This window comes from Ovis aries, chromosome 7 (genome assembly GCF_016772045.2).
Source record: "Ovis aries strain OAR_USU_Benz2616 breed Rambouillet chromosome 7, ARS-UI_Ramb_v3.0, whole genome shotgun sequence".
NCBI classification, from domain to species: Eukaryota; Metazoa; Chordata; class Mammalia; order Artiodactyla; family Bovidae; genus Ovis; species Ovis aries.
The window spans coordinates 83,700,706-83,724,633 of NC_056060.1; the positions used below are offsets into that span (position 1 = coordinate 83,700,706).

Consider the following 23,928-nt stretch of genomic DNA (forward strand, 5'->3'; position numbering starts at 1 on the left):
GAACAAGCGTGGGGGCTGCTGCTTTCTCTGTCTCTGACCCCGGGGCTCTGCTCACTCGGTATCACAGTTCCAGGCTCCCCAAGATCACACTCTGGGGACACTGGGTCAAGAGCACTGGCCTCAACAGCTTCCGTCTCCTGGTGCTTCCTTGCCACCTGTTTCTCCCTTGGGTCTCCCCTGTGTCCCCCCTCTGCCTGGCTGACCTTGACTGAGGACATAGTGAAGTCTCTGCTTAGTCACAGCCAAGCAGGTGCAGCATGCTCTGCTCCAGGAATTTCTCACTCAGACCAGTCTCCCCAGTATTGGCTCTTCTCCAAGGTAGATGGCCTCCTCCCCTCCCTGATTACTCCTCTCTGAGCCAAGGCCCCCTCTGATTCATCTCCCTGGCTCCACTCCCAACATGTCCATCTCAGGGAGGGGTCTGGAGGATGAGCTGGCCTTCCATGGAACTGGAGAATGGCACAAACTGTCCTATGTGCCCTCAAGCTGAAAGTGAAAGTTGCTCAGTTGTGTCTGACTCTTGGCATCCGACTCATGGTCTATATTCCACAGTAAATGGAATTCTCCAGGCCAGAATACTGCAGTGGGTAGCTTTTCCCTTCTCCAGGGGATCTTCCCAATGCAGGGATCGAACCCAGGTCTCCCTCATTGCAGGAGGATTCTTTACCAGCTGAGCCACAAGGGAAGCCCAAGAATACTGGAGTAGGTAGCCTATCCCTTCTCCAGCGGATCCTCCCAACCCAGGGGTCAAACCTAGGTCTCCCACACTGCAGGCGGACAATGAGAGATGAGAGGGGGAAAGAGGAAAAATTCTATTTCCTCCACACAGCCCTAGCGAGGGTGGACCAGAGCAGTTTTTATCTGCCCAGAAGTAGAAACAAGCTGAATCCAGGCTCAGCCAACAAAGTTTTGCAGTTGAGATGACACCACAGTAACTAAGTAAGTGGATACCTTTATGAATGAGAAAATAAGACAAGTGCTGAGCTAAATGGATAAAATAATAGATACAGGTGAGTCTTCTGGAACAAATGTGTCCTTTAGCAAGAGTGCCTCTCCCTCCTCCTCCACATCTCTGTCTTCCACAGTGACTTGTTCAGGAGTCCATCCACCTGTGGTTTCCACTCAGGAAGAGCAAGAGCCCAGGAAGGGGCTGGTGGACAGTGTGAAAGGTCGGTGCGGACTCAGGACCAGATCGATGGCCCTCCTTCATCTTCGGATCATCCCTGTCTGACTACAAGGCCCCATCACGCAGGCATGACAATTCCTGATGAGAAGAGTGCAACCTGAAAATGGGAAGAACATCAAAGTGCATCTGGAAGGCCTGGTTCTAGGGGCAGAAGCTCTTCTTCTTCTTTTTTTTTTTTTTTTTAATTTGGCTGCTCTGGATCTTAGTTGCAGCAGGCAGGATCTAGTAGTTCCCTGGCCAGGGATGGGACCCAGGCCCCTGAATGGGGAGTTTGGAGTCCTAACTGCTGGACCACTGGGGAAGTCCCCAAACTCTGCTACTTTCCTAACTTGCTCAAGCTTTGGTATACATCCATCTACACAACTGCAGCCTTGACAGTACTGAACAGGAATGCTGTGAAGAGCCAAAGAGATGATGAGATGGCTTGCATTAAACTCTATTTCTTTTTGAGTTAGGTTTATTGTTTTAGCTGTTACCAAAAAAAAATTTCCCACCTTCTGCTAACTTCTTGAACTGAATACCTCTTTCACTTTTTAAAACTGAAGTCTAGTTTATTTACAATGTTATGTATCTCATTCATTTTACTTTTTTCTTTATTAAATACTTAAAATGTACTTAATACACTTAACTATACTTATTACCTCAGGGAAGGCAATGGCACCCCACTCCAGTACTCTTGCCTGAAAAATCCATGGATGGAGGAGCCTGGTAGGCTACAGTCCATGGGGTCGCTAAGAGTTGGACATGACTGAGCGACTTCACTTTCACTTTTTACTTTCATGCATTGGAGAAGGAAATGGCAACCTACTCCAGTGTTCTTGCCTGGAGAATCCCAGGGATGGGGATGCCTGGTGGGCTGCTGTCTATGGGGTTGCACAGAGTCAGACACAACTGAAGTGACTTAGCAGCAGCAGCAGCATACTTAACACCTAAGATACTTTGTCATACATTTCTTAATTTTAGTATGTGGCATTCCAAAAGGCTTACATGTAGAGTTTTTCTTTTCAGTATTGCATATTTACTAAATCCCATTTTTTCCCTTCTGAATATTTTAAGTGTTTAAAAAGTTCCAAGTATATGGGATTTTTGTGGGATAAGAAATTATTGACTTCTAATTTTATTGTATTATGATCATAGATCATTATTTTCATTCTGTTGATCTTTTGGTATATATTGATACTTGGTTTAGGCTAATACGTGGCTAATTTTTGTAAATATTCCATGTATTATAAAACATATGTTTTCTCTCATTTTGGAGTGTAGTGTTCTATGTACTATTAGCTGAGCTGTTCAGACACATATGTTTTATTTTATTTTTGACACATATGTTTTAAAATTTGGCTGTGCCAGGTCTTAGTGGTGGCCTGCGGGACCTTTAGCTGTGGCATGTGGGATCTAATTCCCTGACCAGGGATCTAACCTGGGCCCCCGGAATGAGGAGTGCAGTCAGCCACTGGACCACCAGAGAAATCGCCAAATATTTTATATTACTCCTTTTTTTTTCTGTTAAAAACTTTGCACTCTGGTTGTGGATGTGCCAATTTCTCCTTGAAATTCTATCTTCTGTTCTTGCATTTGCTGACCCATGGTATATTCTCTGCCTGTGCATTCTGTAAGTCAATACGACAAGGTTCTCTCTTAAAGTGTTCTTCAGTCACTCAGTCACTCAGTCGTGTCTCTTTGCAATCCCATTGACTATAGCATGCCAGGCTTCCCTGTGCTTCGCTATCTCCCGGAGCTTGCTCAAACTCAAGTCCATTGAGTCAATGATGCCATCCAATCATCTCATCCTCTGTCGCTCCCTTCTCCTCCTGCCCTTAATCATTACCAGCATCAGGGTCTTTTCCAGTGAGTGAGCTCTTCATATCAGGTGTAAAGTGTAAAGGTCTGTAAAATGTGAATAACATGTTCACCTCTCAATCCTCTGGCTTCTGTGCAACCTTCCCCACTGCAAGTGGTCCCTGCCCCACCTGACTCCCCATTAGGATACTTCCTCCAATCCTGACATTGGGTTATCTTCTTGCACTTGTTTCATTTGGTTCTTGTCAATCCCCTCCAACCACTGGCACCCTCCTCTCCATTTCTGTCCTCTTTATCCAGAAATATCAAGCAAGCAGTGGAGGAGGAAAGATACGTGGCATGTACCAGCACTAGCTCTAGCCCAAGCTCCAGAGCTACAGCCAACAATAGAGCCTTTGGCAAGTCCAGAGCAGGGACCAGCTCCAGCCGCCGCCCTAACACCAAAGCCAGAGCTAGGGCCAGCGACAGGACAGAGCCAGTGCAGAGGCCCCACCAGTTCCTGGACCAGCTCGCACACCAGCTGCAGGGCTACATTCAGCCGTAGCTCCAGCTCCAGTACCAGTTACAGATGGAGAGTCAGTGCGAGCTGCCAGCTCTAGCATCAAATAAAGCCAAAGTTAGGACCGGCTCTAGGGTTTCCTGTAGCGATCTGAGCATATTACAGTTGCTTTAAAGACTTTGTCTAAAAGGTCCAATGTTTGGGCTTCCTCGGGGATGGTTTCTGCCCATTTTCCTCGGCTTTGAGTGGTCAAAATCCTGTTTCTTTGTTGAAAACTGAGCATTTGCATATTATAATATGCTAACCCTGGAAATCAGTTTCTCTCCCTTTCCCAGAGGTTACTGTTGTTGATTATTGAAGACTGCAGTCATCTGTTTAATAATTTCCCCCAACTATTTTTGTAAAGACTGTCATCTCAGGTCATGTGTGTTCATTTGAAGTCTCTGTTTGACTAGTATTTTCACAATTTTTACCAGAAGCTAAAAACAAACAACTCATCTCTTCCAGTCTTTATAGGCTGGCCCTTTGCTGTCCACTCCTGTAACACTTAGCGAGCAGCTTATAACTCTGCCTTAAACTTTACTTCTTGTTTCAACCAAGCCCAGTGATCAGCCAGGGGTGAAAGCTTCGGGTCTTCTCAGGTCTGTTTTAAACATGCATCCTGTCCTGGCCATGCGTGTAGCTTTCTAAATTCCTTAGTACACAGGGTCATTTTAGAATACTCCAATTTCTCGAAGAAACTTCCCGGCGTTTCTTCCCAGGCTTAGGTGGTCTATCGCAGTGAGTTGGCCAAATTGTTCATTCGGGTAATTCATTCCATTATTTTCTTTCAGTAATTGTTTTTCTTCTCACAGCATGTGGGATCTTAGTTCTCTGACCAGGGATCAAACCTGCGCCCCCTGCAGTGAAGTGCAGGCTATTAACCACTGTACCACCAAGGAAGTCCCTGAGCAGTGTTTTATATTTTCAGAATACAAAGCTTGCATCTCCTTGGTGAATTTTATTCTTTCTGATGTTATTGTAAATAAAATTGTTTTCTTAATTCTCACTTTGTGCATTGCCAGTATACAGAAATACAACCGATTTTTTGCATATGTATCCTGCAACCTTGTTGACTTTGATATATTTTGTGTAGTCTTTTTTCCTTAGGATTTTCTAAATATACCCTCATGTCATCTGCAAATAGCTTTATTTCTTGCTTTCTAACTTTGATGCCTTTTATTTTTCTTGACTAACTGCTCCAGCCAGAACCTCAATGATGAATAAGAGTGGTAAAAGCAGTCATTCTTGTCTTGTTCCTGATCTTAATGGGAAAGCTTTCAGTCTTTCACCAGCTGAGTATGATGTAGGGTTTTTATATATGTCTTTTATCATGTTTCGGAAATTTCCTTTCCTTCTAGTCTGTTTATCGAGTGCTTTTGTTATAAAAGAGGGTTGGATTTTATCAAATGCTTTTCCTGCACCAATTGCCAATTGAGATGATCATATGGTTTTTCCTCTTCACTCTACTGGTGTATTACATTGATTGATTTTCATATGAACTACCCTGCCATGCCTGGGCTAAATCTCTCTTGATCATGATGTATAATGCTTTCAATATATGGCTGGATTCTGTCCACTAGTATTTTGTTGAGAATTTTTACATCTATATTCATAAAGGATATTTGTTTGCAGTTTTCTTGTAACGTCTTTATATGGCTTTGGTGAAGGGGGATACAGACCTAATAGAATGAGTTAGGAAGTGTCCTTCTGCTTCTGTTTTCTGGAATATATTGAGGACTGATATGAAACACTGTTTAACTGTTTGGTAGAATTTACTAGTGAAGCCACTGGCCTTCAGATTATTGGCTAGGAGGTTTCTGATTACTGATTCAGTCACTTGTTACAGATCTATTCAGATTTTGCTTCTCCTTGAGTCAGTCTCGGGAGTTTGTGTGCTTCCAGGAATGCATGGGGAACAAAGCTCTCAGCAGGAGAAACTTGGCCCAGCCTGGCCCATCCCTGACGCAGAGGTCAATGGACTCCCAAGGACAGGGATGAGAATGCAGCCTTGCAGGCTCAGTATTTTGGACTTTAATGTAATGAGTAGCTAATCTGCATTTTTAAGGTCCCTCAGGCTGCTTTGTGGAAGATGTGGTTGGGTGAAGTGTCAGGGAGACCGGGGACGGGGCAGCCACAGTTGTCCCAGTGGAGATGCTGAGGGCAGGAGTGGACGTCAGATGTATTCTGACGTAGTGACAGACATAGTGATGGATTGGATATGGGTAAGGTCTGGAGGGTCTCAGGTCTCTAGCCTGAGCTTGGGGTTGACAGTGGACGCGCCATCCCCTGAGATGGGCAAGACAAATGCAGCAGGTGGGGGCGGGGCAGGGGCTCAGGAATTCTGCTTTGAACTGGAGATTCTTAAGTTATTTCAGGCTCTGGGCTGACCCCTCAACAGGAGTAAAAAGGAAAGGAAGCATCTTCCTCACAGGTTTCTTAAGAAAATGTGGCAGGAGCTGGGCTTCCCTTAAGCATGCAAGCTCTGCACAAATCCCTTCGCGAGTTCAGGACTGAATCTTGTCTATGTCCTCCTTTAATCCCTTGGGATCTGGCAGTTCTGGGCCTGGGGCCTGGTCTGAGCTGTCACTAGGTAAAAGTCTCTGCCCTGTCTTCAGACTTTCCCATGGAAACTGCTCCCAGAGGTATCTGACCTTCAAAACCCTTAACTACCCTCAGATGGGCAAATTCACTGGCCAGTTACCCAGCCTCACCCTGCCAGGGGTTTAAGGACAGTGTTCCCCAGCACATGTCCCCTAACTGAGCCCTATCCACACTTCCCTACCTCCTTGGCAGGGCAGTCTCGACAGCCCCCTAGTCCTGGGCTCCCTTTCAGCTAGCTTATTCTCCAGGCACGGGTTCTCCGGACAACTCCTTGTGTCTCCAGGACTTCCTTCCTGACCTAGCTTTAGCCCAGGCCCACGCATCATTCCAACACCTAGACAGGATGTCAGGAACAAGACAATGTTTCTGGAAAGGCAGTTTTTACAGAGGGCACCCAGCATTGCTCTTTGGCTTCCTGGGAGATTGTCCTCAGAACACAGAGCACACAGTTCCCTGTGGGCTGTGGCAGAGCAGAGACTGGTCTATCACCCTTCATCCCAAAGTGACTGGGGTGGTCCACAAGTGGGTGTGGTAGGTAAGCAGATACTTGATGGAGATGACAAAAGATTGCTTTTCTGCCCTGTCCCATGGCCCAGGACTCTTCAGAAGAGTGATGTATATAGGATAACATTTTTATGGGTTATCCACGTGGGTCTGTGTAGACCCCTGGACGGCAGAATGAAACCTAAGTTTGGGAAATCATCTGTCTGGCTTATTTTAAACATTTAAAATAAACACTTTGGTCCTCTTCATAAGGACACAATACCTGACTTTTCCTCATGCAGGTTTGTATCAATTCATCTACAACTCTCTGTAGCCACCATCTCTGAGATGGGTGATGGAAAAGCGTACAGTTTGCCCCTAAGAACAGCTTTCTCTTGGCAGAGTTTCTGCATGGGAGAACACTGGGTACTTGAGTATTAAGAACAGAGTGCGGGAAACATGTTTGAGGCAGAGGAACAAACTTGGTCTCTATAATAATCTGCTAGCAGCAGCAATTGTGAAAAACACTTAGGAGTTGGAGCTTATGAGGATGAAGTAAATCAGTGAGGCAAGGCTGTCACAGAAAGGCCGAGGGGAGCTCCTGCTATATTGAGAAAAGTCCAGAAATTAAACCAGAGAGGGAGTCCTCCCACACCCAAACCCCACAATTTAAAACATGCCCAAGGGGTGGGAGTCAGGGCACTCCTGAGGGAGACAGGCTTCCCCTTGGCCTAGGGGAGAGCTCTCCTCAGTTGGCGGGGTCTGAGGATGGACGTCCCCCAAGGCTAGCGGCGTCTGAACAGAGGCCAGAAGAGCACTCGGCAGGATATGGTTTGGGAGAGTCAAGTCTGGGAAGGTTCCTGAAGCAGACGCTGACCTTGACGGTCCGTTTCAGCCCCGAGAGAAGGGCTGCCATCGGCCTTCTTAGCACTGACATCCTGCAGGTTCCTACGGAGGCTTCACTGGGGACTGGGCACTCCAGGTGCCCACCCCAGAGTTCTCAGCCCCTCAGCACCTGGACACACTGCTTTAGTTCCCTCAAGGGGTGGAGCTGAGAATAGGCTCCAGGCCTCTGTGCCAGCTAAGCCATGGGGTGGGGGCGGGGGGGTGACCTTTTACCCGGGGCAGCGTTTCCCCACGTCTGGGATCATTTCCAGTGATATCAACAGGCATGAAATAACCTCATCTTATACAAAGGAAATCATCCCTTGTAGCCTTGTGGTTCTTATTCCATTTCCCCACATCTATTAAGGGGAAGAGTCTCAGTTGGGTGCTAGGGTGTCTGACTCCACAGTAACATCCCTTAACCTCCCTGTGTACAGATACCAAGTCTCATGTGTAGGCACAGTATTGGGCTGTCATTTCATAACACCATTTGTATTAATTTTTAGTTACTTTCTATTTATATTAAGTGTAAACTTTCCTTTAAAAATGCACTTAAGGAAATGAATTAACTTAAAAATATATTAGAAATTTATTTTCATCTGTGTTGAGATTAGAACAGCTGAAGGGCCGTTGAAGTTAGTGGCTAAGGGACAACTGGCAACTGGGGAGATGCCAGTGAACGACTAGGGGCAGAAGGCTCAGCACAGTGGAAAGTCCTGCTCTGGCCCTCCAGGGTCTCAAAGACAAGTCTGGAGAGTCAACTAAAAAGATCATCTTAGGGACCTCTCGGTGGTCCAGTGGTTAAGACCCGGCATGTCTACTGCGGGACATGGGTTTGATCCCTGGATGGGGAACAAAGATCCTGCATCCCACATGAATCCTGCATCCCACACGCTGTACTGTGTGGCCACAAAAAAGAAAAAAAAGATCATCTTATGATGAAGAAAGAGAAAATGGGAAAGCTGCAAGCTGAAAAAAAGGTTTATCTTTTAAAAAGTTATAAAATTTATATAGCTGGAAAGTCTCCTATGGCAAAACTGAAGTGATCTAAAAGACTGCTGGCTCTCTTGACTCCCAAGTCCAAGACATTCTTCCATTTCGACCCTTCATCTCTGGTTTTTATTTATTCATTTATTCATTCTTTATTTTTGGCTGTGCTGGGCCTTTACTGTTGTATGTGGGTTTTCTCTGGTTGTGATCAGGGGCTACTCTCTAGCTGTCGTGCATGGGTTTCTCATTGCACTGGCTTCTCCTGTTGTGGAGCACGGGCTCTAGAGCACAGGTTCAATGGCTGTGGTGCACAGACTCAGTTGTTCCACGGCATGTGGGATCTTCCCAGATCAGGGATTGTACCCACGTCTCCTGCACTGGCAGGCGGACTCTTTACCACTGAGCCACCAGGGGAAGCCCCGACCCTTCATCTCTTATAGATCCCACACTTGCACGTTTTCTTTAGAAAACATGATCTGAGGTTATACGTAAGTGATCAGCATTTCAAGTGTACAAAGCGGTGGCTGAGGTAGCAGGAGGCATGCCGGCAGGATGAGGGGTGTGGAGGTTCACACGTGGGCTGAGCCCACTGCCGCTGGCGTTCCCCACACTGTGAGGCAAACCTGGGGCTCCTTCCTTGCCCGCCAGCCCTCCTGGTCTCTCCTGGGGACCTGAACTCCTGAGCTTGGCTCTCCTTCTGGTGCCCAGCCTTGGCTTCATTCCACTTTGATCCTGGTCAGCTCCCACCTTCCGTCTCCACAGAGTCTCAGAACCAAGGAGTGAAACTACAAGAGACCATCACCACCGCACGGCGATCAGGCTGCCCTGGCTGTAATCGACCCCCTGCCCACTCTGCCATCCCCACTCCCCATTCCACGGGCCCCCTGTCAGGCCCAGTCTTGGGGTTCTTCCTGGTCCTCAGGCCATCCTGCGGGCACGGGTACCTTCTCGAGGCTGCGTCGGTGGCCCACGCTGATGAACGTCATGCCCAGCTGCTGGCCGATGCGGTACAGCTCGCTCTCCACCTCCTCAGTCAGGGCACTGGTGGCTTCATCAAGCACTGGGGACAGAACCCAGCAAGAGGATGTGGGGGCCTGCGGTCCACCCACCTCTGTGGCTCCTCCAGCCCACGCCCACCTCTGGCTGGGGCCTGATCAGAGGCTGAAAACTGCTCTGCCTTCCAGGAGCCCTGCCTTGGGGAGACCATGGGCCAAAGGAACAGAGGGTGAGGCTTCATGTGGGAAGCCACTGGCAGCAGCGGGACAAAATCCTTCAGCTTCCTATAGATGAATACCAGCCACTGCCTTGGACCTCTCAATCCGAGGAATCCTAGTTCCCTCGAGGATGTCAGTTCCTAGAAAAGTTCATACCTGCCATCCCTCTGCCAGGTACAGCTCGGGAGATGGCAGAATCTGAGGATCAAAATCAGAAGCCCTCTCAAGATTGCCTCCAGCTGCCACACTGGCTGAAAGCCTAAGACTCGGTAGTTTAATATATGGGGGCTTCCCAGATGGCTCAGTGGTGAAGAATCTGCCTGTGATGCAGGAGACTCGGGTTTGATCTCTGAATGGGAAGATCCCCTGGGAGGAGGAAATGGCAACTCACTCCAGTACTCTTGCCTGGAGAATCCCATGGACAGAGGAGCCTGGTGGGCTACAGTCCAAAGGGTCACAAAGAGTCAGACACAACTGAGCGGTTTTATATATATATACCTGAGGATTGCAAGCACTGCCGCCTCATGGGCAGAGTTCTGTTGTCCCCCTCGGCAGGGACAGACACCTGGCCAGGCACAGGTGTGCTCTCCTACCCATACCCATGACTCTCCAGGTGCACTTGAACAACACGCTGCTACACCTGTGAGCGCACACGGTACCTGGATGGCACACATGCCTACAGGGCGAACCTCACCTGCGTACTTCGGCTGCAGGTAGAAGAGCCGGGCAAAGGAGAGCCTCTGCATCTCTCCCGGGGACAGGACATCGTACCTGCAGAAAGGGAAGTGGAGAGGCCAGCTGGAGGAAGGAACATATAGCTTGGCTTCTGCACAAAATGTTCTGGGCAGGAAGAGGCTCTCACTGTAGACAGACTGTCCCAGCACTACCCCCACAACTTTCCCACCAGAGCCACACTGCCCACAAGAGACAAGGCCAAAACTCTGTATGCAAAGACATAAACCAGGCCCCTACTGGGCCAGCAACGCCCTGGGATTTGGGGTCAGGAGTCAGTTCATCCCTTGCCAGGACCCCTGGGAGCCACTGTCTTTGGGGGAGCTGTCTCTGGAGCACCCCAACCTCCTTCTTACCAGTTCCAATCGACCTGCTGGTCCAGACCCTTTGTCCTTGCAACCAAGCTGGACTGTAACACACCAGAGAAAACGATGGGTCAAATGGAAGGGCCCATCCCTGCCTCCTCCCATCCTGAGGACCGCCTCAGTCCCACCACATACATCTACCCCCAGCAGCGTAGCAAGTGGGGGCTGGGTGAGCAGTCTGCCCCAAGCAGAGAGGAGCAGTCCATCAGCTACTGTTTAGACTTGCTGGAGCGTGGGGACCAGAAAAAGCAACCTGACATGGTGTTACCATTGTTTTAAAAGTTGCTACAGAGTGAACGCTGCTTATTCCCCATACCTGGCCAACAGCTCCCGCTGCTGATTTATATGCCCACCCCTACTCCCCTCCCTTGCCCCAGGCTCAGACCTCCAGACCCTGGCCAGGACAGCAGGGCTGGCCCCACTGGGCTGGCACCTGTGTGGTCGGTGCTACCAGGTGGGCTTGGACCTCAGGGTCCATGCCCTCACTTACCAGGCCTGCCAGCTCCAAGAATCTCATGATCCTCTCATCATCAGTAGAACCTGCAAGACACAGAAGTCAGTGCCTCTGGGTGGCCAGAATGGATGGAGTGCATCACGACAGGGGGCGAGCAGAGGTGGGGCACCAGAATGGGGCCAGGGGTCTGAGCGACAGGTTACAGCACTTAATACACTAGGGAAGGGCCAGGGAAGGATGTGATCCATCCCTTCCCTCCCATGGGTGTCTCTCCTCTGCAAGGGGGAGACAGAACAAGATAAGGTCAAGGTACAGACCCTAAAACAGGAACCAGTCAGAGGAGGTGATGGAGGGGACCCAACCAGAAACCAGCAGCCTGGTGGGGGGCCTCCCCCAACAGGCAGAGAAGGAACAGTGGGATGGGGGACATGTCTCAAGGGGGCCCAGCTCACCTGAGTCTGGGTAGATCTCCTTCAGGGGATATATCACCTGATAAAACCACAGGGGCCTGGGGTAAGGGCCAAGGAGAGGTGGGACGGCACACAGCCCACCCTTGCTTGGAAACAGGAACCACCAGAGACCAGGCTCCTCTTCACCCGAGGAGAGGAAGAAGCATTCTAGCTGAGGAGCTGGGCTTACAGACAGCAGGGATGGCCCCATAATCCAAGGGGCTCAACAAATACATGCGATATTTGGCTTATGGCCCCCACAGGTTAGCCTGCCCCCGGAAGCTGCCCTGACCCTCAGATGTGAATATGAAACAGGAGCAGTCTGTCAGCTACCAGTTAGACCTGCTGGAGTGTGGGGACCAGAAAAAGCAACCTGATGTAGTGTTATCATTGTTTTAAAAGTTGCTACAGAGTGAACGCTGCTTGTTCCCCATACCTGGCCAACAGCTCCCACTGCTGATTTATATGCCCACCCCAACCCCCTGCCTCGCCCCAGGCTCAGACCTCCAGTCCCTGGCCAGGGACAGCAGGACCGGCCCCACTGGGCCAGCAACTGTGGTTGATGCTACCAGGTGGGCTTGGACCTAGGGGTCCTTGTCCTCACATGTTGGGCATGGTTCATTTATGTCCTGCCTGCTGTACCAGCTCTCTAGTGCTGAGACCTGTCACCCTACCAGGGCCATGTTGGGGGGGGCGGGGTGGGAGGAGTGGGCCCCGGGCTGACCTGCTCCCGAAGGGTCCCATCAGTGAAGAAAGGCTTTTGGGGCAGGAACAGCACCCCTTGGGGTCCAAAGTCCGCCAGCATCTGCACTGAGCCTGCAAGGCCCACAGAAACCTTTGTTTGGGCATCTTCCAAAAGGTAACTGCTCCTCACTCTCCTCCAAGAGGCTTGATCCTTACAGACAGATGCACACACATACCCACACGCACACATATGCACCCCAAACCCCCAGGCCAAGGCTGGCTCAGAGATGGGGCAGGCTGGTCCTCACCCCGTGCGCTGGCCCAGAGGCCGCCCAGAACCCGGAGCAAGGAGGTCTTGCCGGTGCCCGTGTTGCCTGTGATGAGCAGGCTCTGCCCCTCAGAGATCTTCAGACTCAGGTCCTTGATTAACGGTTTGTGAGAGGAGGGGGCGTAGATGCAGACCCGCTCGAGGAGGAAAGCTGCATCTGCTGGCTCTGTTGCTGGCTCTCCCGGGCCCCTGGGGTCCGAGAAGGGAGGAGATGAGGGGAAGATAAGCACTGTCAGTGCTGCTGGGAGTAGGGGAGCCCCTTCTCCTCGGGGGCAAATCACCTCTGGACTGGGGGAGGGGCTGCCATGGGCTCAATTGTGACCTCAGAAATCACATGCTGAAGTTCCAACCCTTGTACCTCAGAAGGTGACTGCATTTGGATATAGGGTCTTGAAAGGGGTGAAAGCGAAAGTCGCTCAGTTGTGTCTGACTCTGTGACCCCATGGACTACACAGTCCATGGAATTCTCCAGGCCAGAATACTGGAGTGGGTAGCCTTTCCCTTCTCCAGGGGATCTTCCCAACCCAGGGATCGGACCTCAGTTTTCCACATTGCAGGCGGATTCTTTACCAGCTGAGCCACAAGGGAAGCCCAAGAATACTGGAGTGGGTAGCCTATCCCTCCTCCAGTGGATCTTCCTGACCCAAGAACTGAACCAGGGTCTCCTGCATTGCAGGCGGATTCTTTACCAACTGAGCTCTAAGAGGTGAGTACATTCAAATGAGGCTGCGAGGGTAGGGCCCTAATCCTGCAGGACTGCTGTCCTTTTAAGAGGGAGAGACACACCAGGGGGTGAACAGCAGAGAAAACACCATGGAAGGACGCCGTGAGAAAACAGCCGCCTGCAAGTGAAGGAGCAAGGCCTGGGGAGAAACCAGTGCTGCCGCCACCTTGACCTTGGACTTCCAGCCTCCAGAACTATGAGGAAATAAACTTCTACTCTTTAAGCTACCCAGTGGGTAGCTATGGGTGTTCTATGGTAGCCCTGGCAAACTGACAGAGGTGGTCTGGGCACATGCTCCGTGGCAGGCTGGGCCAAGTCCTGCCCTTGACTGATCTTAATCAGTCTTACCAGCCAGGCACCATAGCGGTTATCCCCTCTTGGCAGATAAGGAAACTGAGTCTGGTGGCTAAGTAACTGCCTCAGGAGCACAGAGCTGCATCTGTCCAGTTCTAATGTCAAGAGGTTTTCACAGCATCACAGTGCGATTGAAGGTCAGAAGGGGAATGGAAATACTAACCCGTTCTGGAGTTTCTGGCTCTCCATTGACACCCATCTTCCCCACAGAACAGCAACTCCAGTTTCCTACAGTCCCTGCCCCAGTAGCCCACCCCGGTCCCTAGGTTCAGAGATGCATAAAGTTTTCATCCTTAACAGAGGCAACAGTTAAGGTGTTAGCTCCTAAGAAGAGAGTTGAGCATAGTTCTTCAAATTCAGCTTGTTTCCATTTTTTAAAGCTTACTCTGCGGCCTCCATCCAAACCACCTCCTATGAACTAGGGGACCCAATCCCCACAGCAACCCTAAAACAAAGGTTCCATGAACATGTTCCTTATGGATATGAAGATACTGAGAGCAGTTAGGTAATCTGTTCAAGCAAAGTGAGGATGCGAGACAAATCCTCGATGCCCAGAAAGGTCAGAAACATCCCAGAGCCTTCAAGGATACATGAATGAAGACACCTCTGGGCCTGTGCGGAGACAAAGAACAGACAGGCCCCAAGGAAAGGGGTGGGTGCAGCAGGGCTCCACAGGAGGAAGGGGAAGGAAAGGAAGAGGAGGGATTCTATTTGGAGTTTCATTAGCTCAGGCCCAGGCGGCTTGTGCACTTTGCTTTCGTCGGGTGGGAAGATGGTGTAAATGAACACAGATGCCGCAACAGCAGCACAGATGGTGAACATTTACAATGTGCCTGCACACGACACGGGTTTCTTTCATTTGCTCCGCCGGACTCTCCTGCCCAGCTGGGAAAGGACCAGGCTCCGGGGCGGTTCCGTGGCCCACATGGTCCATCACCGTGCTGCCGGCCCACGGCTTACCTGGCCAAGTCCCACTGGCTCTCATCCAGAAACTCCCCATCCTGTGACTTCGGGTTCATGTCCAGCAGGGTCTCCTGAAGCTCCCCGATCCTGGGCAAGAAGTGAAAGCCTGAGGAGGGTCTAGGGGCCCTGGTAAAGGCCTTCCTCCTTTCTTCCTCTCATGCCCACGAGTGTTTGGTGAGGTTTTTTCTGCTCTTTTATTTTCCCCTTGGCTACTTCTCCCAACGGCACACACCTTGCTCAGGACCCGGCGGGGCCAGAGGCAGCCTCACCTGTGTGTGTAGCCCGCCACGTCGGAGAGAGTGGTGGAGAGTTCGATGAGCTGGCTGAAGCAGTTGATGAGATACAAGCACACGAAGGCGTTCTGGGCAGGAGAGAGGGCAGAGAGCCCAGGCCTTGACTCCAAGGCCGAAGGGCAGGGGAGCAAGTGTGACCGGGGATTGGGGAGGCGTTCCCAGGAGGGAGGCTCACCTTGCTGACTAGGCTGCTGAGCTCTGTGGGGCTCAGGTCTCCGTAGACGCCACTGAAAATGGGGATTGCGATCACGATGTAGCTCAGGATGCTGCCCAGATAATCAAACATGTTGATGCCGACTGCAGAAGACACAAGAGAAACCCAGGGTGAGAGGCCCGGGCATTGAGCGTGTGTGCTCCAAGGAGAACAGGAGGCCAAGTGGTATCTCAAGTGATTTCCCAGATTCTCACTTTCCTGAGGACACTCACAGCAAAGGCAAACTGATCAGTGCAGAGAGGGAGGAGGGGCTTGTGTGGGGGGGGTGCCATAGACTATCCCCACCCCGTGGTTCCTGCCTCCGGACTCCCTGCACCTACTGCACAGCCATAGCTCCTTGGACATCAGGTCCCGCTGGGTCTGAAGGAGTCGCTGCAGCCTGCGGTCTGTCCTCATGTGCTCCACGTGACCAGCCCTGATGAGAAAGGCCAGGATGTCCACCGGGTCTAGAGAGCCTCTGCCAGACTCCTCACACTCCCCTTTCGGGACCAGGCCCACCCAAGTGATCTTTCCTGCAGACCGTTTTGGCCACTAGCAGTCAGCCATTGCTGCATTCATTCAACCTGGTACTGCCTGTGCCAAGAACAGGAACTCTATAGCGTGGGCAGACCTGGTTCAAATTCTGGCTCTGGCCAGTGACTAGCTGGGTAACACTGACAGGTTATTAAGCCTCTGAGTCTCAGTTTACTCATCTAAGAGATGGAGCTTATAATACCTATGTAATAGGCTAATGTGAAAATTTCTGAATTTAAGGTGCCAGACATATGAGTGGCTCCTGATAAAAAACTGTTATTAAACAAATATACACTGAGCAGTCACTAGGTGGCAGGCTTGGTGCTAGTCAGCCAGACAGAGGTGGATAAAACAGCCCGGCAGGCAAATACATGCCTTCTTCACCTGGAACATATGGAAAGTGTTACATAAGCCGTGCGTCTGCAGGTCTATGGAAGCAAACAGGCCTGATCACTAAGGGAGTCTGGGAAGGCGCCCAGGAGACGGTGACTTCACGCTTCAAGGATGGGCAGAAATTCTCCAAGCAGAAAGGTTAGGGGAGGACAGAGGAGTTTCAGATTTAGCATCAAGCACAGAAAGGCTGCAGGACGACAAACTCAGAGCCCTAAGAACCAACCTGCTTGCCCCAGGGCCCAAAGCTTCATGAGCAGAGGTTGCAAAATCCAGAAACAATTTAGCACAGGCCCGGCTATACCTTTGCCAACAAAGGTCCGTCTAGTCAAGGCTATGGTTTTCCCAGTAGTCATATGTGGATGTGAGTTGGACTGTGAAGAAAGCTGAGCGCCGAAGAATTGATGCTTTTGAACTGTGGTGTTGGAAAAGACTCTTGAGAGTCCCTTAGACTGCAAGGAGATCCAACCAGTCCATTCTAAAGGAGATCAGTCCTGGGTGTTCTTTGGAAGGAATGATGCTAAAGCTGAAACTCCAGTACTTTGGCCACCTCATGCGAAGAGTTGACTCAATGGAAAAGACTCTGATGCTGGGAGAGATTGGGGGCAGGAGGAGAAGGGGACGAGAGAGGATGAGATGGCTGTTTGGCATCACCGACTCGAAGGACATGAGTTTGAGTGAACTCCGGGAGTTGGTGATGGACAGGGAGGCCTGGCGTGCTGCGATTCATGGGGTCGCAGGGAGTCGGACATGACTGAGAGACTGAACTAACAGCTATACCTGCTCCCCACAACAAACCTCTTTCAGGCATGCTGAATGCATGCTAAGTTGCTTCAATTGTGTCCGACTCTTTGCGACCCTATGGACTGTAGCCTGCCAGGCTCCCCTGCCCACGGAATTCTCCAGGCAAGAATACTGGAGTGGGTTGCCATGCCCTCCTCCAGGGGATCCTCCCGACCCAGGGATCGAACCCACACCTCTTGCATCTCTTGCACTGAAAGGTGGGCTCTTTACCACTAGCATCACCTGGGAAGCCCTCAACCTCTCTCATAGATTCCTGAAACTTTTGGTGCCCCAGAAGTGGTGGCAGCTACAAACTGTAGCAGAGATGGACAGAAGAGCAAAGTCCTGGGGCTATTAGATCCATGTGATCCAAGGACAAACTTCCATTCCTTAAACACAAACCTCTGGGCCCTTACTATCAATCCAAACAAGAGTCCAGAGTCCTTACAGCAGGCAGAGTTCAGGGACCTGCCGTGGCCACAGGGGAAGGAATGGGATTTCACAACACAGCTGTCGGGACAGAGTCTGTGGGGAGAGAGTCTTCTAATCTGAGAGGCTCCACTCCCTCCCATGCTACAGAGACGCAAGATGAGCTGTGGACGTCACTGGGCTTCGGGCACTGGTGGAAAGCCACTTTTTTACAGACAGAAAAGCAGAGGCAATGCCTTATAGTCATCAGCCAAGAGGATGAAGCAAGCACTCATTTCACTCTAAAACAAATTCTGCCCCATGCTACACCACGAGGAGAAAGGACTTGTTTCAGAAGCAAAGCCACGGACAGAAGGATGAGGCAGACGAGGACAGTGAGACACGGGGAGAGGGTCACGGCCAAGTGTGAGGATGCCTGGCCTTGGCAATGGTAGGAGGGTGGTATGATTCACTTTGCCTTCTCTGCCATCTATCTCCCCGATCAGTTCTGATGAGGCAGACAGGCAACTATCTCTAGGACTCACCTGAAAAAAGCAGCAGGCTCAGCATTCACCCGGATCTGCATGTGCTTGAACCTGGGCAGACCAGAGGTAAATGTGTGCTGACGGTGGGCAGGACTGGGCTCTCTCCTTTCAGAGTCCTGGATCAACAGGACCTCCAGGCAAAGAGGAACATGGGTCCCCTTCAACATTGTGGCTGCTTCAGCCCAACCCTTCCCTGAACTGTCACAGGGTGGGAAATCCCAGGCCTGGGTGGGGTGGCAGGAGTCCAGTGGACAGGGCAGCCCCTCGCCTTGCTCCAGAGAGGACAGGTGCATGACTACCACCGCCCCTCCTTCTCCCAGGGCCGGGTCTGAAGGAGGCGGCCAGGAAGCACAGAGCAGGGCACAGATCCACGGGCTGACTTGAATGAGGGCGTCTGGAACAGAAGCATGTGAGAAGGCCAAGGGATGACGGTGACGAGGGCCAACCAGTCATCGTTCTCACTGCTGCTCATGTATCATCTCATTAATTCCCCTTATAATTCTCTCCATCGGGGACAGTACCATCTCCATTCTAGAGATGAGAAGATGGAAGTTTAGAGGTTAAAGACCTCCCCCAAGAGCACGGCTAGTGACTGGCATAACTGGGATTTAAATTCAGGCAGCCTTTTTCCAGATCCCATTCCTTATGCCTTATGCTCAGCCCAGAAACCCCCGAGCAAGGGAGACATACCTGAAATCCCCCTCCAGCTTCTCCTGCTGCACCAGCTTTGCCACAATGGGACTCATCAACACTCTGTTCACCACGGTTCCCAGGATGAAATACCCGAAGATGCTCACAGGCCCGAGCCAGCTGGTGCTGAAAGGCGGAGAGAGGGAGGGTGTGGAGAGGGACATATACCCGCAGGACTTGGCCCTGACTCCTGCCCCAGTTCTGGGCAGCCCGTCCCATCTCAGAGCCCCGTGGGGCCTCTGCTCCTACGTGGGGGCACCGAATACCTGGACAGTGACACATTACAGGGCCAAAGGGAGGGCCAGGGTCCGAACACACAAGATGAGTAGACTTCTTGGGGTGCAGGTGGGAAGGAGGGAAGACCTCTCTGGACCCTGACCCGGGAGAGCAGACTCCCCTCTGGCATGTGAGTGCTGGACTCGGGGGAACCAGCAAGCAGGGGAGGCTGGGGGGCATGCCAGCAAGAGGAGAGGCTTCACCTCCGGAAGCACTGGTAGGTGTAGTAGACGAGGGTGAAGGGAGAGATGATCAGCTTGCTGGCCATGCTGCTGAGTTGCCGACAGAACCGCTCCACGTCCTGGCTGATACGCTGGTCCCTGGAGCCAACGACATACAGTGACTGGACCCAGGGAGCTGGGCTCTGGGGTGAGAGCTAAGGCAGTTCCAGGTTACCTCTTATTCTGACCTTGCCTTGCAACGACTCCGTGGGAAGAGGGACCCAGATAAGGGCTGGTCTCCTAAACGCAATGAGACCCTTAGGATCTTCAAACAAGGTTGTGGAAAGTGGCTTCTTAAGGCACTTCAGTCTACCCCTCAGAAAAAAAATGGCAACTGAAAGGTCCAGCACCTGAGTGGCCTGAGCTGGCTCCGAGCAGAGCCAAAGAAGAACTTGAGGGTGGGTGACCCGAGTTTCTGGATGATCAGGAAAGCTATCTGGCTTATCTCACTCCTCCCAACCTCTCCCTCATGAACCGGAGCCCGCCCCCATTTTAGCTATGTGGCTGTGGAAGCTCTGTATGGGTTCAGCCATGGAGAAGATGCCTAGAAGAAAAAGTCAAGAAGCATCACGGTGGGACTTCTCTGGTGCTCCAGTGGTTGAGAATCCACCAGTTTCTCTGGTTCCATCCGCAGTCAGGGAACTGAAATCCCACATACCACAGGGTGACTAAGCTCGCATGCCTCAACTGAGACCCCACGGAGTCAAATAAATAAATAAAGAAGAAGCATCAGGGCCTTCCAAGAGCCTTTGCTGCAAAGCTCTGCATAAGCTGAGGAAAGGTTACCTCAAGCAATGAAGAGCTTCGAAGGGTGGTGAGTGCGGAGGAAATGAGTGTGAAGACAGACTCCATACGTCTCATCCCAACACCAAGGCCACAATGACTCCAAACTCCCAGAGAGGCGTGAGCTTGGGCAAATCCCTTGCATTCTCTGGGCCTCAGTTCCCTCACCTGTAAGGGGACCCGGGGCTCAGTGAACCTAAGAGGGGTGATAGAATGGGGACTGGCATCCCAGACTGAGTCCTAGACAGCAGCAATTTTTTACTGGTAAAAATCAGAGCGTCGGTTTTCTTGCTTTTTTCTAGCAAGGACTTTTATCTCGGTCTTCAGAGGGTGCCTTGTTTGGAGGCCCAGGATATGAAATGGACAAAAGGGAGCTGCTCTTGGCCTCTTCTTTCACCTTCCCGTCCTCAGGTGTGCAGAGCACCCGCCCCCTATGGCTCCGGGCAATGACATTTGCAGATAACTGCAGATGACCTCATGGGGGTCCCAGCAGGGCCTCTCCTGGGATGAGTCAGCCCAGATGGATGAACCCCATAGAGGATGGCCCAGACTGACAGGGGGCGCCTACGGGTTATCGACGTCATCACGAAGCACGTTGAGGGTGTAGTACACGCGGCTGCGGAAGTAGAGGCGGTGGAGGTGCTCCGTGAGGTCCTTCCTCCAGCTCACATACAGCAGGTTGCAGGTGAACTGGTCGAAGCTCTTGAGCTGAGCAGTGGGGGAGACAAGGGGAAGGGAGAGATGTATAATTCTTCCTGCAAGCGTCAGCTCCCAGCTCAGGCTGGCAGAAAGCCTCTGCTGACCAGTCCCAGCCCAAAGGCTGTCCACTCAGCACTAGGGCCTGTTAAAGCCTCAAGTCATGGGATTCCTCCCTTCCTCATTCACTCATGTGTTCAATCCTTCACCAAGGACCAGCCCCCACGTGCTTCTGGAGATTGGGGACAGTATTTTCTCTTCCATTTATGTTCTTATTTTTCTGTCCCCCCAAACCTGGAACGGGGTTCTATATACACAGGTGCTTACTTAGAAGACCCAACAGAAGTGCCGAAGTGTGATGAGAAGTGCCTTCCCCAAGAAAACAGGTAGTGAAGCCTGACAGCATTAGGCTTGAGTCCTAGCAGAACCCTGACTCTCATCATTTACAGAGCCTCTGTATGCTAAGCACGAGGGAGGTAACAGTGAGTTCACAGTCTAGTGAAAAAACAGTCCAAAGGGTATAAGGGGTGTTAGAGCAGAGGTAAACTCAAAAGGATTAACAGGACTTCCCTGGTGGGCCAATGGCTAAGACTCTAAGCTCCCAAAGCAGGGGTCCCCAGGTTCGATCCCTGGTCAGGGAACTAAGATCTCACATGCCTCATGGTGCAGCAAAAAAAAAAAAAAAGATTAGTAATTCAAAGGGGTGGAGTTGGGTGGAGGAAACAGGAAAGAAAAGTTGAGGATGTTCTGAAGGAGGTGATAGCAGAGGAATCCTGAAAAGTCAGCAGGCATTAAGCAAGTGAATGAGGGGTGGGGAGAGGAGGCCGTTCTGTGAGGAAGCAGCAGGTGCCAAGGCTGGGTGATGTGACAAGTGCCAGGCTCAGTCACAGCCTCAGTGCGTGAGGACAGCAGTGGCTCTGGCTGCTGGGCCCGGTTTTCAGAGGGTCTGAGCTCCCTGAGGCAAGACTTCTGGGAACAGAAGCGACAATGATCTTTTCTGTTAAATGCTGAATTAAACCAGAACCCTGTGGCCGAGCCCCAAGAGCTTGAAACAGTTGCGGCATTGGTCTCACGTGGGCCAACGGGCAAGATCAATGCCCTGCCTAGAGTTCTGACCCCACGTTCCCAGAAGAGGGAGGGAACTCACACGCACAGCTTGGTTTCTGCTTCCTGATGGCTAAGTCCCACCAGGCACTGGACAGACATCATACTAGGCTGGAGAAGAGAGATGTGGGGAGAAGACCTTACCACGGAATTGAGGACGATGAGCACAACAGACAGGAACGTCAGTGTCTTAAATCCATTTAAGTCTTTGTTTCCTAGGACTCCAAAGTATTGACTGGGGATCAAGCCAACCCGGTAGATCACCAGTTGTTCTGGCGGGAGGGGGAGGAGTCAGGAATCAGTAACGAGGGGGGAGAAAAGTCAGAGGAAGGCTTCTTCTTGTATCTTTGTGTAATCAACACCCCGCAGAAGGAAAAGGACCCCACGAGCTTGGGCTCATTCACTCACCCAGTAGGGCCACACACAAAAGGGTCAGGAACATCAAGGCATTCTGTGATGACCAAGAGGGAAACAAAACCTTCTGTATCTGCAGGAACCGCCGGAGAAATTGCACATCTAACCTGGGTCTGAAGAAGAGAAGCAGAGAGAAACCTAAGAGAACAACAGAGGCTTAGAGAGCAGTGACTAAACTTATCTACACCTGTTGTGGGTTGGGGCTGAGGCCACACAAAAAGAATGTTTTACAAATGCTGAAGTCGGTAGGCTGGGAACAGACCAGGGGATTAAAAAGGCATTTCTTTAAGCTGACAAATGCTATGAAAGGTTAGGACTTCCCTGGTGGCTCAAACGGTAAAGCGTCTGCCTACAATGCGGGAGACCCGGGTTCATGGTAACCCACTGCAGTATTCTTGCCTGGAAAATCCCATGGATGGAGAAGTCTGGTAGGCTACAGGCCATGGAGTCCCAAAGAGTTGGACACGACTGAGAGATTTCACTTTCACTTTCACTATGAAAGGTTATTTACCAAAAACCTATAGCTAAATTAATAAAGAAATTTTAGCCACAAGACAAGGAAACCCGCTACATCCATTCTCAAATAAGACCTCCAAATCAAAAACTAAAAAGCAGGAAAACTCACAACTTTAACTTAGAATTAAGTATTTTTGTTCAACATTGTGCCATAGATTCAAAGACTTGGAGAGTGGAAAATAAGATAATAAAATTTGCAGACTGGAAAATAAACAAGGTAATGAAATCTACGCATACAAGAAATTCCTGTGTCAGGAAGACAGGAAATCCACAGAAAAGTGGGAAGAGGACATAAAAAAAAGGGGAAATGCAAATACTTAAAAGAGGAAAGTTAACACAATGGAATACCGCCGTACACTGATTAAGTTGATACACATTAGAAAACCCAAACAATACCAAACCCTGGATGGGTGGGGGTCGATGGCTGAGGGGAAACAGGAACCTTAGGCAGTGGTGTTGGGACACTGGGTGTGGTCACTCCGGAGAACAAATTTAGCAGGATTAAGTGTGACCAAGCATCCTACCCTGGGATGAACAATCCAAAGAAAAATCTAAGCAATCTAAGTGTCCATCACTAGGAGAACGTATAAGTAAACTGCGGTCTCAAGACCGAAGCACCACCCAGCACTCAGAAGTGAAAACTAGATTACTATAGCATGCATGATCTCAAAAACACAATGTTGAATAAAAAGTTTTTTAAAAATCACAGCATATTATGCAGTTGGAAAGTAGCTGTATCTTTTCCCCAAACAGCCCCGAGTAAGACGTCCCAAGGCCCGGCCCTCTTCCCCAGCCGCCCTGCTAACCTGCCGCCAGGCCGGGGTGCGGGCCCCGGGATCGCCATGAACAGGAATCTGACCGACGCGGGAGCGGGGCAGCTCCCGGGTCAGCTCCGGGCAGAGTCCGAAGAGCGCGCTGCCAGCCGAAGAGGGGCGCGGCCCCAATTGGGGGCGGGGCCTGGACCCTGCTACCACAGAGACGGGCGGATAGAGAGGAAGGCGCCGGGCGACGCAGCCTCTGCCGGAAGCGACAGACTTCTCTAAAAGAACCAGAGCGCTGTCTGTCGACCCGGCGCCTAGAGCGCCCTCTCCTGGATATGGACAGTTTCCCCTTACGCAAGAAGCGGAGAGTGTGACCGAAGTATTTTTAACTCGAATTATACAGGAACCAGAGATCAAATTGTCAACATCCGTTGGATCATCGGAAAAGGAAGAGTTCCAGAAAAACATTTACTTCTGCTTTATTGATTACGCCAAAGCCTTTGACTGTGTGAATCACAAACTGGAAAATTCTGCAAGAGATGGGAATACCAGACCACCTGACAGGCCC

The 23,928-nt window shown here is 50.8% G+C and overlaps 1 protein-coding gene across 9 annotated transcripts; it reads right to left on the reverse strand.

The window, feature by feature from the left end:
- Positions 1–936: 936 nt before the first annotated feature.
- On the reverse strand, positions 937–23,545 carry ABCD4 (ATP binding cassette subfamily D member 4). Of its 9 annotated transcripts, none has more exons than XM_042252765.2 (19): positions 23,406–23,545; positions 22,078–22,196; positions 21,814–21,941; positions 20,438–20,577; positions 19,069–19,185; positions 18,590–18,715; positions 17,900–17,950; positions 15,581–15,675; positions 15,222–15,343; positions 15,023–15,114; positions 14,751–14,840; positions 12,693–12,901; positions 12,425–12,516; positions 11,704–11,740; positions 11,288–11,337; positions 10,789–10,841; positions 10,395–10,471; positions 9,431–9,546; positions 937–1,283 (listed from the first exon to the last, which is right to left on the reverse strand). In XM_042252765.2, exons 1-19 carry the CDS (start codon positions 23,441–23,443, stop codon positions 1,245–1,247), a joined length of 1,791 nt encoding a protein of 596 aa, XP_042108699.1. In that variant the 5' UTR covers positions 23,444–23,545; the 3' UTR covers positions 937–1,244. The 9 variants fall into 9 exon arrangements, with proteins under 9 accessions (XP_042108699.1, XP_004010834.2, XP_042108700.1 ...); XM_004010785.6 differs by lacking the exon at positions 937–1,283 and adding an exon at positions 8,062–9,271; XM_042252766.2 differs by lacking the exons at positions 937–1,283; positions 17,900–17,950 and adding an exon at positions 8,062–9,271.
- Between the last annotated feature and the right edge of the window lie 383 nt (positions 23,546–23,928).